Source organism: Danio rerio, chromosome 17 (assembly GCF_052040795.2).
Source record: "Danio rerio strain M-AB ecotype USA chromosome 17, GRCz13ab, whole genome shotgun sequence".
In the NCBI taxonomy this organism is placed as follows: domain Eukaryota; kingdom Metazoa; phylum Chordata; class Actinopteri; order Cypriniformes; family Danionidae; genus Danio; species Danio rerio.
The window spans coordinates 15,869,347-15,886,676 of record NC_141037.1 but is presented as its reverse complement, the minus strand read 5'-3'; the positions used below and the strand labels follow the sequence as shown (position 1 = coordinate 15,886,676).

At 37.7% G+C, this 17,330-nt stretch overlaps 1 protein-coding gene across 6 annotated transcripts in view; it reads left to right on the top strand.

Annotated features, from left to right (window-relative positions):
- The window catches only part of ppp1r13ba (protein phosphatase 1, regulatory subunit 13Ba), a 77,475-nt gene continuing 60,145 nt past the window's right edge, over nt 1-17,330 (top strand). For 5 of the 6 annotated variants that reach the window (XM_087289267.1, XM_087289263.1, XM_087289266.1 and 2 more), the window contains exon 1: nt 1-182. In XM_087289267.1, coding sequence (XP_087145393.1) covers nt 174-182 — 9 coding nt within the window. In that variant the 5' untranslated portion in view covers nt 1-173. The remainder of the gene's footprint in view (nt 183-17,330) is intronic. The other variant, XM_088651258.1, reaches the window with a different exon arrangement.

The window sequence follows — 17,330 nt, the reverse complement described above, 5'->3', positions numbered from 1 at the left end:
AGATGGCGCATCCTTTCTCCACATTCACAGGACAAAACTCATAACGCGCTGACTGAGAGCTTGAATAACACTATTAATAAATTAATTTATAGTCCATTCTTCTTTTGGAAGTTTAACATAGACGTTCATGTTTATATATTGGTCGTTCTGTTTGATTTCGCCGTCTTGCAATCATGATGCCGGTAAGTTTGTTAGAGCTGATGATACTTTACCGCCTCAGAGCTGTCAGTCAGAAGGATGATGGACAACTCTGTCTCAACATTCATTCATAAATTCATAACTCGTAATATTGAGCTGGACTACGGGGTTCCGTTAAATCATTCATTGAATGAGTGAGAATGTGAAGAATCGAGTTAGCGAGACATGTAGAAGATAAAAAATCTCTGATTTATATGGCTGTATAATGGATTTATATTGTGTGGTGATTCTTATAATTTAAATGTTATTGGTTACCGTTATATTAAGCGCTTGATGCTGAACGCATTCAACTTTCTTTAAAATATTCTTGAAAGCTGAAAACAATCCCAATCATATGTATAGAGAGGTCTCATGAAATATTCGGACACATTTAAACAGCTAAAATGCATTTATTCCGTATTAATAGCGATAATTTTGTTTAAGATTGAAAAGAATTGCGATATTTCATGCATTTCAGAAGAACTTATACAACAGCCTTTAAACAGTTTACAATCGCTTTTGGCTAAATGGCTTAAAGTTCATGTACAATAGCATCATGCTTTGATATTTTGGCCATTTATTGGTCATATATGTTTAATATAATTTTATAATATAATATAAAAGTAAACTTGTTGTTAATAGGTATGCCTTATAGAACTTTGGGTATTTCCAGTTTATAGCATGCTAATAATAAAAAGTACAAAAAACAACCACCACAATAATGCAAGTGCTTTAAGACAACTACAAATAAATCCAACATTATGGATGTGACATTTGCTGTAAAATCCCAAAACATAAAATCACAGAGAAAGTATGTCAACATTATATTGAACGATTGGTTTATATTTTCCAAAACAACTGACCACAGAGTTAGAAGATCAGAAAAACTTCAATCTGTAAACATTTTTCATATTTTAAATGAGGAAAATAATCATGTGATTTGGATGTGACCAGAGAAGTCTGTGAGTTTACAGCATACAACATACTTTGCAAAAATTCTGTGATTTAAACTCGACAACCCAAAAAACATTGCTAATCAAAAGGATAAGAGTTGACTCACTGTAGAACAAAAATGATTGATTTTATTTTGTTTGACCTTTTTTGCATTTATAAGGAAAAAGCTCTGTTATGGATGTGACTGATGTGAAATTGCCACTTGTGTGACTTTGGTAAATCAAATTTAATTGTTTGAAAACATTAACAGGGAAATTTTGAGTGGTTTTAAAGTGCTGTAAAATTCTTGCTTACACAAAAAACTCATGACGAAAATGTTTTTTTCATGGCAAGGTTGACATTTGCATGGAATTGCTCCTATCACAGTACCGTGGTGCTTATGGGTTTTGGCGTATTGGTTAAATCACTGCATTTGTCTGACATATTAGACTGGTATAGTATGGATTTTAATATTAAATATTAAAGTTATGACTCATGAGCATTTGAATGAATTAATTTGAGCATTTCAGATTTTCACTATAGGCACAAAAAGAATTTGCATGTATTTACGTATGCCTTGTTTAAAAATCACTAAATTGGATTTTTTAAAATGTAAGCAAAATGTTTTTGTAGTTTACTTGGGCTGTTGTGCAACAAGTGTGTGCATTAAAGAACTTGAACACTTTTACATTCACAATCATTTAGCAGATGCTTTCATCCAAAGGTTTGATTAATAATTATGGTAAAAATAAAGAGGGAAAAAGTGGTTAGCACTGTCACCTCACAGCCAGAATGTCTCTGGTTCAAGTCCTGGCGTGGATTTCCCCCGAGTGCTCTGGTTTCCCCCACAGTCCAAACAAATGCGCTAGGTGAATTAAATAAACTAAATTGGAAAGGCTACTGGCTACTGGAAAGGCATCCGCCGTGTAAAACATATGCTGGATAAGTTGGTGGTTCATTCCACAGTGGCGACTCCTGATAAATAAAGCAACCAAGTCAAAGGAAAAAGAACGAATGAATGCAAGACTAAATAGTTTAAAAGTTCTCTTTATTTTGATACTTTAACCAATTTTCTTTGATTTGAATTAGTTTCTCTCACACTAGTTAAACAAAGAAATTCATAATTATAATACTATTATTATTTAATTCATATAATATTACCATTCCAGATTAGGCAAGTATAGAGTCTAGATGCAAAAACCTCCAAATTTTCTTTTAAAATTAGCTTTTTTTTCTCCGACTCCTATGAATAGGCTTAGTAATTTTACTTTTAAAGTTACAAACAAGTTATTTTCATTGCCTTGAAAGTTAAATAACTCAACAAACATAGGAGCCTCAGAAAAATGCTTATTTTTGTGAAAAATTCAGATGCAAGTTCAGATGCAAAAACCTCTTAGTGCCGTCTGAAATTTCCATCAAAAAAGAACATTTATCTCAGCCTCCTTTGTTTATGTTGACATATTCCAACTTTAAAGACACGGAAAAGGACGTATTCTTTGCCATAAAAGTGATGTTACTGAATATATACAGAGGAGCCTGATAAAAATGCTCATTTTAGAGGAAAATTTCAGATAACTTTTAGAGGTTTTTGCATCTGAACTCTTCAATTACAGATGTCGTTAAGAGGTTTTTGCATCTGAACTCTTCAAGTGTTCCAAATAACCAAACTGTCTTTCATTCAAAAGAAAAACTTTTTAAACTTCTGCAATCCCAATTGCAAACAATAGATCTGACTTTCATGTCTGGATGTATTGCAAAATTGCATTTCTTTCATTTATTCTGTTTTGGCTGATATTAGTTCCACATTCTTGTTGTGTTTGTGTTCCTCATCCTGTCAGGTGTTGTACTGTCATTGTTTCTGTGTGAGAGTGCTGCAGTTGTGGCTGAGCAGAATGAAACATTAGCCTGCGGGGGAGTATTTTAAGGCTCTGAGCGCTGAGCTCTGGAAAGGTTGGGTCAGTTGTCAGAATTCCTGAATTGTGACACACTCAGGGTTGTGTGCTTTTAAAATCCCCCACACCCAAAGTCTCGGAGCACTTTCTCCAGCCATTGCACTGAATATTGTCTAAGTAGAAATTGGCGTTTTATCTCTCATCTCTATGAGGCAGCAGCGTCTCTCAGTAGGAGACTTTAGAAGAGCGAGAGCCGAATAGGGTCAAAGATCAAAGGTGAACGAAAGGAGCTTCTTCTGTACTAAAGTTAACCTTTGACCTTTGCATGAGCTGGAGTTCAGACAGATTGAACTGTGAGAGGATTTAAAGTGAGCTGATAGAGTTAATGGACTGCGCACATCCCCTGTGGTGTATTAAAGACTGATGCACTTTTCATGTTTACCCTCTTTGCCTGTACAATAGACCACAGGAATTGTTCCCTGACAGGACAGACATGTGCGATTTACCTCAGGACCTTAAATTGACGTGTAACTGAAAGTAACAGTGCTTAGATGTCTGTAAATCCAGCTTAAGCTTGAAAATTGATGCGCCAAACAACCAACACACCCATTTCTTTTCAGAGCTGTGGTTTATGTTGACTTACTGTGGATATGAATATTAATAACTCTAGAACTGCCGGATAGGAAACGCAGAAGTAATTTCATCCTTTGGGACGGGATAAATAGAATATCAAATATGATAAGCAAGCAAAAAATATCAGTCTTCATGTTAGGTTAAAGTCACAAGGATTTTCTTAAGTTTGCTGGTTACAATAAGCAATGATCATTCATATTAAATGATAAATATGCATTACCTGACAAAAGTCTTGTTGCCTATCCAAGATTTAGGAACAACAAATAATAACTTGACTTATAGTTGATCAGAAGTTTCAGAAGTGGCTCATATGAAAGGCAAAGGGCTCTAGATTACGCTTATTTTACCAATATAAAATATGATCATGCCTTGATTTTTAATGATTTAATTAGGACAGTAAGGTCTGACTTTGCTTAGACAAAAGTCTTGTCACTTAACAGAAATAATGTACAGTATAGAATATAAAGTCATGGTGCAGTGGAAAAAGAATGAATATTGTGTATGACTCCCATGAGCTTGGAGGACTGCATCTATTCATCTCTGCAATGACTCAAATAACCTATTAATAAAGTCATCTGGAATGGCAAAGAAAGCGTTCCTGCAGGACTCCCAGAGTTCATCAAGATTTTTTGGATTCATCTTCAGTGCCTTCTCCTTCATCTTATTCTAGACATGCTCAATAATGTTCATGTCTGGTGACTGGGCTGGCCAATCCTGGAGCACCTTGACCTTATTTGCTTTCAGGAGCTTTGATGTGGAGGCTGATGTATGAGAAGGAGTGCTAACCTGCTGAAGAATTTGCCCTCTCCTGTGGTTTTTAATGTAATGGGCAGCACAAATGCCTTGATTCCTCAGGCTGTTGAGGTTTTCATCCACTCTGCAGATCTTTCACACGCCCCCATACTGAATGTAACCCCCAAACCATGATTTTTTCCTTCATCAAACTTGACTGATTCTGTGAGAATCTTGGGTCCCTGCAGGTTCCAGTAGGTCTTCTGTAGTATTTGCGATGATTGGGATGCAGTTAACAGATGATTCATCGGAAAAATCTACCTTCTTACATTTTTCCATTACTAGTAATCAAGTTATTATTTGTTGCTCTTACAACTGGGATCGACGACAAGACTTTTGTCAGGTAGTGTATATTTAAAATAGTTTTCAAGAGTTCACACTTAGCTGATGATTGATTATAAAGCTTGCTTGGCATGCTATCCTGCGAGAGAACCCTGAGCTCATAAGATCCTCGAGCCCCAGGCTCCCTCCCTTTTGTAAGTTGAGAGGGGAGTTTGAGCTCAGGTAGAACTCGAGAACTCCCCTGCTGTAGTAACTAATGAACAGATAGTGATTGCTCTTAAGAGATAACTACTTGGAGTATGTCTGTGGTGCTAATTTGGTTTAGGTATTAACTTAAGTTGCATATTTTTAGACTGTGGAAGAAAACTGGGGAATCCAGGGTGAAACCATGTGAGCATGGGGAGAACGTCTAAACTCTGCACAGAAACGTTGATTGGCTTGATAAGGACTAGAACCAGTGACGTTCTTGCTGTGAGGCAACAGTGCTAACCACTGGGCCACTGTGCCACCCATCTAGGAAAGGAGGAGGAGTAGGGGTGGAAGGGGAGATTCTTTAAAACAAAGATGGCTGTTATATGGAACTTAGGGTATTTATAGTGGCTTAGGAATCGTCTGATTGGTGAATCAGAATAATGCGAGACCAGCCGCAAGCAATCATAAGCATGTGATCCTCTCGAAATTAGTTTATATGTAAACTTCGCTTAATTCTATTTGAATGCAGAAGTCCCTGTCTTTATGATTGAATCATTAGATCATTCATTCAAATGTTTCATTCAAAACAGACGATTCATTTTAAAATGAAGCTAGTGACTCCTTCTGAATCGATCATTGAATCATCGGCTCACCTGATTCATTAAACAGATTCATTCAGCAAGTTAACACTGCAGCTTTGCTCTGAGACATACAATATTTTTTTATTATAAAACTAGCAAAATCTGAAATGTCTTGGTTGTTGATCTGTTCCAAAAATTACTTATATAGGTAAAATAGACTCTGATATTAATATTCAGTTTAATTCAAGTTTATTTATAGTGATTTTTACAATAATCATTGCTTCAAAACAGCTTAACAAAAGGCGCACATAGTCAAATTAAGTTATGAATTAAAATCAAATCTAAGTTATTATATATAAACAGTTAACCAGCAGTATCACTGTACTATCACTATATAATATCTGTCTTACAACAAAAACAAAGACTTTTAGCTTTCACTCTCATCCTAAATGAAGTCTAAAAATGTGATAATCTCAGCTAGCACATTGCTAATACGAACACTTCAGCTTAAGTCACATTCCATGCTATTAACTATACTGGCTTATTACATGCCTGTTATTAAGATATTAACTGTTTACTAGAAAAGTAAAGATTGTAGACAGACTTGAGAGAGCTTTGTCAGAAAGTTTGACAGTTTCAATAATTGAAGTAGTTTTAAGAAGTTTTGAAACAGTTGGCATATAGATAACTACATGTGTTAGCATATTACTAGTATGGACTGGCATGTTTCTTGTTAGGCGGTGGATATGGTGTTTGAGTGGTTGCTAAGGTTTTGCCAGGGTGTTACAAGGTGGTTGCTAGGGTGTTCTAATTTCTTGCTAGGTGGTTGATAAGGCGTTGGTAAGGTGTTCTGAACGATTACTAGGCGGTTCTTAGTGGTTGCTAGGGTGTTCTAGGTGGTTGTTGGGTGATTGCTAGGAAAAACTTTTTTTTTCCCCCCAAAATATAATATATTCCCCAAGAATAATATAATAATAGTAATAATAATAATAATAATAATATAAACATAAATACATATATATATTCAGCGTGCATGTTAACAGACGGGACTTACACCGGCAGCAGAGCAGCGCGTCAACGTCATGCAGGAACGGTGCGTGAGGTGCACAGGTGTGTTTTTTTCAGCGCACATGCTCAGTTTGCTTTTTGATTAAACTACATTGCCTTCTCCAGCGTTGGTTTGGTTATACATAGAGAATAGTGTATTTATTCTGGGATTACCACTCCTAATACATACACTTGCATATAAAGTAAATAGTGTCTCAAAGCAATTACTGGGGCACTGACGATTGGGTCTATCGATACCCCTGGTTTGCAGCAAATAGATAATTAATCCCCAATTGGTGCTGTCTTCAGCCTGAATATTCACAAACATCTACCACTGCTAGTACGACATTTCTGACAAGCAAATTCTGTGCCAAGTGAGTTTATGTTTGCATATTGGGTAAGTAAGCTGCAGAATGTAGTTTGTTTACTTCATTTCCTGTAGATACAAATATCCAAGCGGTAACGCTTTCTTTTACAACCCGCAAAGTACCGCGTAAGTACAGTGAAATTACAGTGTACTTTTCTGTACTTACTGTGTAAGTATAATGAACGTATGTGTAGGTATGAGGGAACAAACCGTAATGCTTGGGTAAAAAGGGGGTAACAACCAGATGTTCATCACGAAAATTACCGCGTAAGTACAGTGAAATAACGGTGTACTTTTCTGTACCTATAGTGTAAGTATAAATAACGTTTACGTAAGTATAAGGGAACAAACTGTAATGCTCGGGTAATAAGGGGATAACAACCAGATATTCAGCATGAAAGGTACCGCGTAAGTACAGTGAAATAAGGTTGTACTTTTCTTTAAATTGCAAAAGAACAAACCATAATGTTTGCGTAAAAGGGGAGTAACAATAAGATATCCATCACGCAAAGTATATTAAGTTTACGATGTACATTTCTTCAAGTATTGTATACATATGAAGAATTATGCAAGGATGGTGACAACCTATTGCTATCTGCAAATGTACTGTATATGCACCTGCGTGAGTACATTAGTACTCTTATTCAGTGCTTGGGTTTTATATGGGGTGTTTAATGAATAAAAGGTTTACAACCTGTGAAATTATGAACCCTTATTGTATACTGTATGTATTTTAAATCTGCAATTCAATATAAAATATATTTCCATACACTACTTACCTTATGTTTACTCGTCGATCTCACCAAAGCCATCAATGTCTCCATAACTCACTATCAACAAATAACTTTGCATGACATAGGCCTACCGTCAGGGTTCAATGCAGATTAAAACAGGCTCGCATCTTTACTGCTGTTGCACAGGGGGGCTAACTGTTGCATTTCAGTAAATGTATAGCTGATGCTTTATAGAAAAATCTAGTAATTTGGTCTTCAATCAATAAAAACTGCTGCTGTAGTTTACTCTGTTCTTAGTGTTCAAGTATACACTAGTATGTTAAAGTTCAGCTTCTTCCCTCTTTGTTCCCTGTAGTTAAAGGGTAAATACAGTATTTGTTCCCTCCTTGTTCCCTGTACTTACAGGGTAAATACCACATTTGAGGGTTGTAAATTAAAGTGAAGCTTTGTTCCTCCCTTGTTCCCTGTACTTACAGGGTAAATACCACATTTGAGGGTTGTAAATTAAAGTGAAGCTTTGTTCCTCTCTTGTTACCTCCTTGTTACCTGTACTTACAGGGTAAATGCCACATTTGAGGGTTGTAAATTAAAGTGAAGCTTTGTTCCTCTCTTGTTACCTCCTTGTTCCCTGTACTTACAGGATAAATACCACATTTGAGGGTTGTAAATTAAAGTGAAGCTTTGTTCCTCTCTTGTTACCTCCTTGTTACCTGTACTTACAGGGTAAATACCACATTTGAGGGTTGTAAATTAAAGTGAAGCTTTGTTCCTCTCTTGTTACCTGTAGTTAAAGGGTAAATACAACATTTGTTCCCCCCTTGTTCCCTTTAGTTTACAATGTAAAATCTTGAAGGCAGTGAAATAAATATACAAACACACAATATATTTCTTCTTTACTTTGTAACCTTTATTTTAATAAATAAGCATTTTAAAAGACTTCATATTAATCAAACATTGTCTTGTCTATCATTGCCTATACTCATTCATTTTCTCTTCGGCTTTGTCCTTTTGTTAATCTGGGGTCGCCACAGTGGAATAAACCACCATCTTATCCAGCATATGCTTTACGCAGTGGATGCCCTTCCAGCTGCAACCCATCTCTGGGAAACATCCATACACACTCACTCACACGCATTCACTACGGACAATTTAGTCTACCCAATTCACCTGTACCGCATGTCTTTGGACTGTGAGGGAAACCGGAGCACCCGGAGGAAACCCACGCGAACGCAGGGAGAACTCCATGCAGAAACCTTCTTGATGTGAGGAAACAGCACTACCTACTGTGCCACCGTGTTGCCACCCAGCTGCAACCCATCACTGGGAAACATCCATACATACTCATTCACACACATACACTACGGACAATTTTACCTTACCCAATGTCACCACATATTTTTGGACTTGTGGGAGCACCCGGAGGAAACCCACGCTAACATGGGGAGAACATGCAAACTCCACACAGAAATGACAACTGACCCAGCTGAGGCTCGAACCAGCGACCTTCTTGCTGTGAGGCGATTATGCTACCCACTGCGCCTGCCTATACTCAAACAGCAAAATAACACATTATTTCCTTCCCCCTTTTTTTCTGGCATCTCTTGCTTGGCTTCCTCTTCTGCTCTTCTCAGCTTCCACTGAGGACTCTGATGGTGAGTGGCTGATGAAATCCCATGGGTCTTGCTGCTCTGCATTTATATAAAATATATAAACAGACAGAAAGGCTTTTAGTAAGCTATAGACATGTTTATTTTCCTGTTTAATGTGTGTGTAGTGGTTGTCCAACAATTTCACACACTAAACATTTACAGATACCATACAGACACTATACATTACTATCAAACAAAAGTACTATCATCAGATCATATGGGAGATTGTGATCATTTATAGTGATAATAATTAAAGCGCAAAGGGGAAAAGGCTTAAATAGTAGGCTACTGTGCTAAAGTCCTAGGCAAACGTTACTAGTAATTGGGTGGGGGGGGGGGGGGGGGGTATTGATATATCAAACTGGCATGCTACAGAAAATATCAATTTACATTTCCAAACATTAATTTTGTCATTAACTTTGCTGTAATTAACGTATAAAGGGAGAAAATCGTCAGCACAGTCAGTATGACAACAGCCACAGAGATCTGACCTGCTCATCATCCAGTCTTTCTGGAATGACATGAAGAAACTAAATCCATAGGAACTTTGGCAACATCTCTAAGATGTGCAAAGTAAACGACAGTAAACATTGGTAAATATTCGCTGCTGGCCGTTTAGATTCGGCCATGAACTAGCGTTAATTTTACGCTAAAAACAAATGAAACAAAATAAATATAATCTGGTTAATGCACAATTTCTAATCGTAACAATAGCCTTATTTACTGACAACGATTTACTCACATGTGTTACATTGTGACAAGACGGAGCAATTCCAAACGTCCCAAAAGTCTGAAAAACCTCGTGGCGTTCTGCTGCAGTTTGATTCGGATCTTTAGAGGCTTCTTGATTCACAACTCGTTTGAATCAACAAATCAGTAGGCGCGTACCTGAAGTGATACAATATCGCGAGATGGATTTCTAATGCACACGGAGCTGTCTGTTGTTCTCGCGATGTTTTGATGTCACACTGATCGGTTTGTTGAAGACGAATCGATTCAACTCTCCGTCCTCCATTCCCAGAATTTCCTGTTCACGGCAGTACAAGGACGGCAGCGCGAGGTAAATAAAACAAGTATTTTTATGACGTTATGTACATATAAGTGTTTGTTTAGGTTTTTGTTTATATCTGAAGTTTGTACCTATTTTTAACAATTACACCCTTTTCACAACACTGTTATGACGCGTTTAACGATCATCAGGATCTAAAATCCTTGAGTTTTTTATATGATTTTTTTTTATAAAATAACATTTATTTGTATCTACGTATGCATTATATAATATGATTACATGTGCGAGGTGTTTCAAACAGTGTCAATGGTCATGAGTAAATTAGAAGTTATTCTCTCTTCTTGCTGGCGTTATCAGTTTCACACTATATTTTTATTTTTCTAATTGTCGAGACAACACCATCGTAAAGTTTTCATTTTATTTGAGCAAAGAAGATTGTAAAAAAAATGTGTTGTACTTTCCCATTCACTGTGCTGAAATGTAAAAAGGGTCCATAACAGTACATCAACCATATTATGTTATCTTTCACTTTATTTAGGACTAATGATGGGTTAAGACATGTACTTTAATCAAAAACTAACCTTAGGGGTAGTTAACCCAAATGTTACATTTACTTACCATTTAATGAGTGACACAGAATTTAAATATGTACACTGAACTGCAAATAATCTTTACTTCAAAGTCTATACTGCCTGCACATATATTTAAGCCTTTTCCCCTCTGCGCTTTAATTATTATCACTATAAATGATCACAATCTCCCATATGATCTGATGATAGTACTTTTGTTTGATAGTAAGTAATGTATAGTGTCTGTATGGTATCTGTAAATGTTTAGTGTGTGAAATTGTTGGACAACCACTACACACACATTAAACAGGAAAATAAACATGTCTATAGCTTACTAAAAGCCTTTCTGTCTGTTTATATATTTTATATAAATGCAGAGCAGCAAGACCCATGGGATTTCATCAGCCACTCACCATCAGAGTCCTCAGTGGAAGCTGAGAAGAGCAGAAGAGGAAGCCAAGCAAGAGATGCCAGAAAAAAAGGGGGAAGGAAATAATGTGTTATTTTGCTGTTTGAGTATAGGCAGGCGCAGTGGGTAGCACAATCGCCTCACAGCAAGAAGGTCGCTGGTTCGAGCCTCGGCTGGGTCAGTTGGCATTTCTGTGTGGAGTTTGCATGTTCTCCCCATGTTAGCGTGGGTTTCCTCCGGGTGCTCCCACAAGTCCAAAAATATGTGGTGACATTGGGTAAGGTAAAATTGTTCGTAGTGTATGTGTGTGAATGAGTGTGTATGGATGTTTCCCAGTGATGGGTTGCAGCTGGGTGGCAACACGGTGGCACAGTAGGTAGTGCTGTTTCCTCACATCAAGAAGGTTTCTGCATGGAGTTCTCCCTGCGTTCGCGTGGGTTTCCTCCGGGTGCTCCGGTTTCCCTCACAGTCCAAAGACATGCGGTACAGGTGAATTGGGTAGGCTAAATTGTCCGTAGTGAATGTGTGGGAGTGGGTGTGTATGGATGTTTCCCAGAGATGGGTTGCAGCTGGAAGGGCATCCACTGCGTAAAACATATGCTGGATAAGATGGTGGTTTATTCCACTGTGGCGACCCCAGATTAACAAAAGGACAAAGCCGAAGAGAAAATGAATGAGTATAGGCAATGATAGACAAGACAATGTTTGATTAATATGAAGTCTTTTAAAATGCTTATTTATTAAAATAAAGGTTACAAAGTAAAGAAGAAATATATTGTGTGTTTGTATATTTATTTCACTGCCTTCAAGATTTTACATTGTAAACTAAAGGGAACAAGGGGGGAACAAATGTTGTATTTACCCTTTAACTACAGGTAACAAGAGAGGAACAAAGCTTCACTTTAATTTACAACCCTCAAATGTGGTATTTACCCTGTAAGTACAGGTAACAAGGAGGTAACAAGAGAGGAACAAAGCTTCACTTTAATTTACAACCCTCAAATGTGGTATTTACCCTGTAAGTACAGGTAACAAGGAGGTAACAAGAGAGGAACAAAGCTTCACTTTAATTTACAACCCTTAAATGTGGTATTTACCCTGTAAGTACAGGGAACAAGGAGGTAACAAGAGAGGAACAAAGCTTCACTTTAATTTACAACCCTCAAATGTGGTATTTACCCTGTAAGTACAGGTAACAAGGGAGGAACAAAGCTTCACTTTAATTTACAACCCTCAAATGTGGTATTTACCCTGTAAGTACAGGGAACAAGGAGGGAACAAATACTGTATTTACCCTTTAACTACAGGGAACAAAGAGGGAAGAAGCTGAACTTTAACATACTAGTGTATACTTGAACACTAAGAACAGAGTAAACTACAGCAGCAGTTTTTATTGATTGAAGACTAAATTACTAGATTTTTCTATAAAGCATCAGCTATACATTTACTGAAATGCAACGGTTAGCCCCCCTGTGCAACAGCAGTAAAGATGCGAGCCTGTTTTAATCTGCATTGAACCCTGACGGTAGGCCTATGTCATGCAAAGTTATTTGTTGATAGTGAGTTATGGAGACATTGATGGCTTTGGTGAGATCGACGAGTAAACATAAGGTAAGTAGTGTATGGAAATATATTTTATATTGAATTGCAGATTTAAAATACATACAGTATACAATAAGGGTTCATAATTTCACAGGTTGTAAACCTTTTATTCATTAAACACCCCATATAAAACCCAAGCACTGAATAAGAGTACTAATGTACTCACGCAGGTGCATATACAGTACATTTGCAGATAGCAATAGGTTGTCACCATCCTTGCATAATTCTTTATATGTATACAATACTTGAAGAAATGTACATCGTAAACTTAATATACTTCTTTGCGTGATGGATATCTTATTGTTACTCCCCTTTTACGCAAACATTATGGTTTGTTCTTTTGCAATTTAAAGAAAAGTGCACCGTTATTTCACTGTACTTAAGCGGTACCTTTCATGCTGAATATCTGGTTGTTACCCCCTTATTACCCGAGCATTACAGTTTGTTCCCTTATACTTACGTAAACGTTATTTATACTTGCACTATAGGTACAGAAAAGAACACTGTTATTTCACTGTACTTACGCGGTAATTTTCGTGATGAACATCTGGTTGTTACCCCCTTTTTTACCCAAGCATTACGGTTTGTTCCCTCATACCTACACATACGTTCATTATACTTACACAGTACGTACAGAAAAGTACACTGTAATTTCACTGTACTTACGCGGTACTTTGCGGGTTGTAAAAGAAAGCGTTACCATCCAAGCTTCTGGGTAAAACCATGACGGTTTTTCATTTGCTGCGAGAACATGAATCTGCCTCTTCTTGTCAATTTCCGGTTTATGGATTGAACAAATTGTGCCCTGGGTGATTGCAAGCAAACACGCACGCATTCGGGCTCGGGTTTGCTCTGTGGAAGGCAGCTTTTCTGGCTGCGAGATTACAACTTGATCTGCACTCAGAACAGAGAGTGTTGGCAGCCCGAGATCTCTAATACGTCCCGCATGGCTGTAGTGGGCAGCTCAGCCAGTGTGTGCTTTAGTTATTAGAGTCCACGCTAGTGTCAATCACTGCTCCCCAGAGCCTCGTTGCTGAAACTGTGATCTTACTGTATTGCTGAATCTCTTGGCCTATCTATCTATCTATCTATCTATCTATCTATCTATCTATCTATCTATCTATCTATCTATCTATCTATCTATCTATCTATCTATCTATCTATCTATCTATCTATCTATCTATCTATCTGTCTATCTGTCTGTCTGTCTGTCTGTCTGTCTACCTTCCTTCCTTCCTTCCTTCCGTCCGTCCGTCTGCTTTTCTATCTGTCTGTCCGTCTGTCCTTCATTCTGCCTTCAGTCTGTCTTTCTGTCTATCTTCCTTCAGTCTGTCCGTCTGCTTATCTGTCTGTCCGTCCGTCCTTCTGTCTGTCTGTCTTCCTTTAGTCAGTCTTTTTGTCCATCTGTCCGTCCTTCATTCTGTCTGTCTGGTTATCTATCTATCCATCCATCCATCCATCCTCCGGTCTGTCTGTCTGCTTATCTATCTGTCTGTCCGTCTGTCCTTCATTCTGCCTGTCTGTCTTTGTCTATCTATCTTCCTTCAGTCTGTCTGTCTGTCCGTCTGCTTATCTGTCTGTCCGTCCGTCCGTCCGTCCGTCCGGCCATCTATCTATCTATCTATCTATCTATCTATCTATCTATCTATCTATCTATCTATCTATCTATCTATCTATCTATCTATCTATCTATCTATCTATCTATCTATCTATCTATCTATCTATCTATCTATCTATCTATCTATCTATCTATCTTCCTTCCTTCCTTTGGTCTGTCTGTCTGTCCGTCCGTCCGTCTGTGTCTGTTGGTTTTATCAATTGTTCAAACATTCTGTCTGCTGTATATCAGTCTGTTTGCTGTTCTTCCTGTAATTCTATCAGTCTATCTTTTATTCTATCCACAGTATAATTTATGATTCTGTTTGTCTTTGTGACATTCTGTCAATTGTTATATCTTTTGTTGTATTGTTCATTCATTTTACTTCCATCACTATGTTTAAATCTCTGCTTTTCCATTTCCATCTCTCTTTTCGTGATTCTCTCCTGCACTTGTTCAGACTCAAACCTCATCTCACCACCTTAACCTATGCCATTTCTCTTACATTGGGGGAACGAAATCTGTGTCTAATGGTTATTGATTATGAGTAAGAGGGAGACTATGAACGCCCTCGGGAAACTTGGAGTTATTTATGAATCCCTTTATGGAACTTATTCTCATTTCTCCCTTCTTTTCAGGTTCCTCTCAATGCTTTTTCATGCTGTCAAGCTCAAAACTTCCATCAAACGTGAAATCCAAACATATTCCGGTGTGTTTTCGAGCTCACTTGTTCCAGGTGTCAGCCGTGAGAGCGAGGAACTGTCAGAGGTGTTAAATGCTTAGAGATTGAGTGTGCTGTTTACTGCTGTTAACTGCACTTAACTATGCAAGTCTTCGACCGGCAGTGTAGTTAAAGATACTTGCCTGGTTCTGTGGATGCAGTCGTTGCTATGGACAACCCTATTGACGTCTCGGTACAGTAAATCAGGTGGCATTCACTGTGTCAACAATCCCACAATGCTTTTGCTGGGGCACATTTACCATCTGCATCAAATAAATTCAAACACTTATAGCAACTTTTTTGGTTTTTAGCAGTTTTAAGATATTCAGTGAAAATTCAAGCGTTCAATTGTCTTTTTTTCATACAGAAGCATTTTAGTCTGTGACATGTTGATATAAACTATAGGAAGCAATAACAGTTTTTACAGTGGAAACTGGGCAGCTATACCCAGTCAGATGTGTCCCAGCCAGAGCTCTATTTGTCAAGACTGCCTGAGACTCACGGTGACAAGGCCTGCCTGTGCCCTGAGATTTATTATTGACAAAGCATTGAGTGCTGCGACTTCACCTCCTTCTTTGGCATCAGAAAATCTTCTCTTGCTTACAGAGTAGATACTGTTTAATCATCATGTGCAAATGAACGTGAGTGCTCAACTTTACAGATTAAGTCAGTATTGATAACTTGTGTACTTATTATTAGCAGGCACATCTATATCTTACATTTTGCAGCAGTGGTATATATTTCATTAATTCATTCATTTTCTTTTCAGCTTAGTCCCTTTATTAATCAGGGGTCACCACAGCGGAATGAACCACCAACATATCCAGCATATGTTTTACGCAGGGGATGCCCTTCCAGCTCTAACCCATCACTGGGAAAACCCATACACTGTCATTCACACACACACTCTATTTACAATTCAGCTTACCCAATTCGCCTATAGCGCATGTCTTAGAACTTTTTGGGAAAATCGGAGCACGAACATGGGGAGAACATGCAAACTCTGCACAGAAATGCCAACTGACTCAGCCAAGGCTCGAACTTTCTTACTGTGAGGCAACAGCACTACCTACTATGCCACCGCGCCGCTGTGGTATATGTTCATTTATCTATTTTTACTTTTTTTGGTAGTGATACTCAGATAACGAGATTTTGCCTAATATCGATAATATATTTACTTGTTGAGCTGAGTTAGCAATAACAATAAAAGTTTTGACAGTATAAGAGACTTAAGGCTGATTTATACCTCTGCATCAAGCGCACACGTATGGTCCGGCATAGACTTTGCACAGTTGCATAGCCCTCAGACAGACAGACAGATAGATAGATTAACGTTAACATTAATTACCCAAAGACCTGAGATTTCTTTGCATGAAAGACTCGCGAATGGCAGATTATCCTGCTGCTGCTTCTCCAATATGGTAGTAGGATATTAAATATGAAAGAAATTTGGATGATGTGTCGAGATAATTGACAGGGCACGTATAAGCAACATAACGATCTGTTAACGAGGAAGTACAATGTCCCAAAGCCTGCATACTCATTTCTTACACACTCAAAAGTAGATACTTTTCTGATGGGAGAGCTGGTGGATAGAAGGGAGTAGAAAAGTGTAAGTTTGATTTAAGAGTTCGACAGTTTTCTTGTTTTTATTGCCATGTATTTCATGTCATCTCTTTGCTGATAGGACTTCTATTTTTCATATACAATTGTATGTTTGTATAATATCTGGAAAAAATAAAATAAAAATATTGAGGAAAAAAGTAGATACTTTAAGTTAATACTTTTACGGTGTAGTATAAGTAGGCTACGTGAATTAGGACGCATCAGTATCGTTCAGAAAGAACAAAACACCTGTGAATAAACTTGACACAGAGGAAAATAACCTACTGCCTGCTAGTGTTTTGGAAGTGTTATTGCAGAGCAACACAAACCTCATGCAGAAGTATAAATGCACGACTATGCACAAAGCTTGTGCAGTGGGTTGTGCCGATCACTCAACACAGAAGTATAAATCAGCCTTAATAAGGGATTCAAGACATTTTTAGAAACTCAGCAGCCATTAGCCAAGTCCTGGTAATCACCTAGAATAGCAAGACACTCACATAGCATTTCTTAGAAACTGCTAAGCAATGCTAATCCAT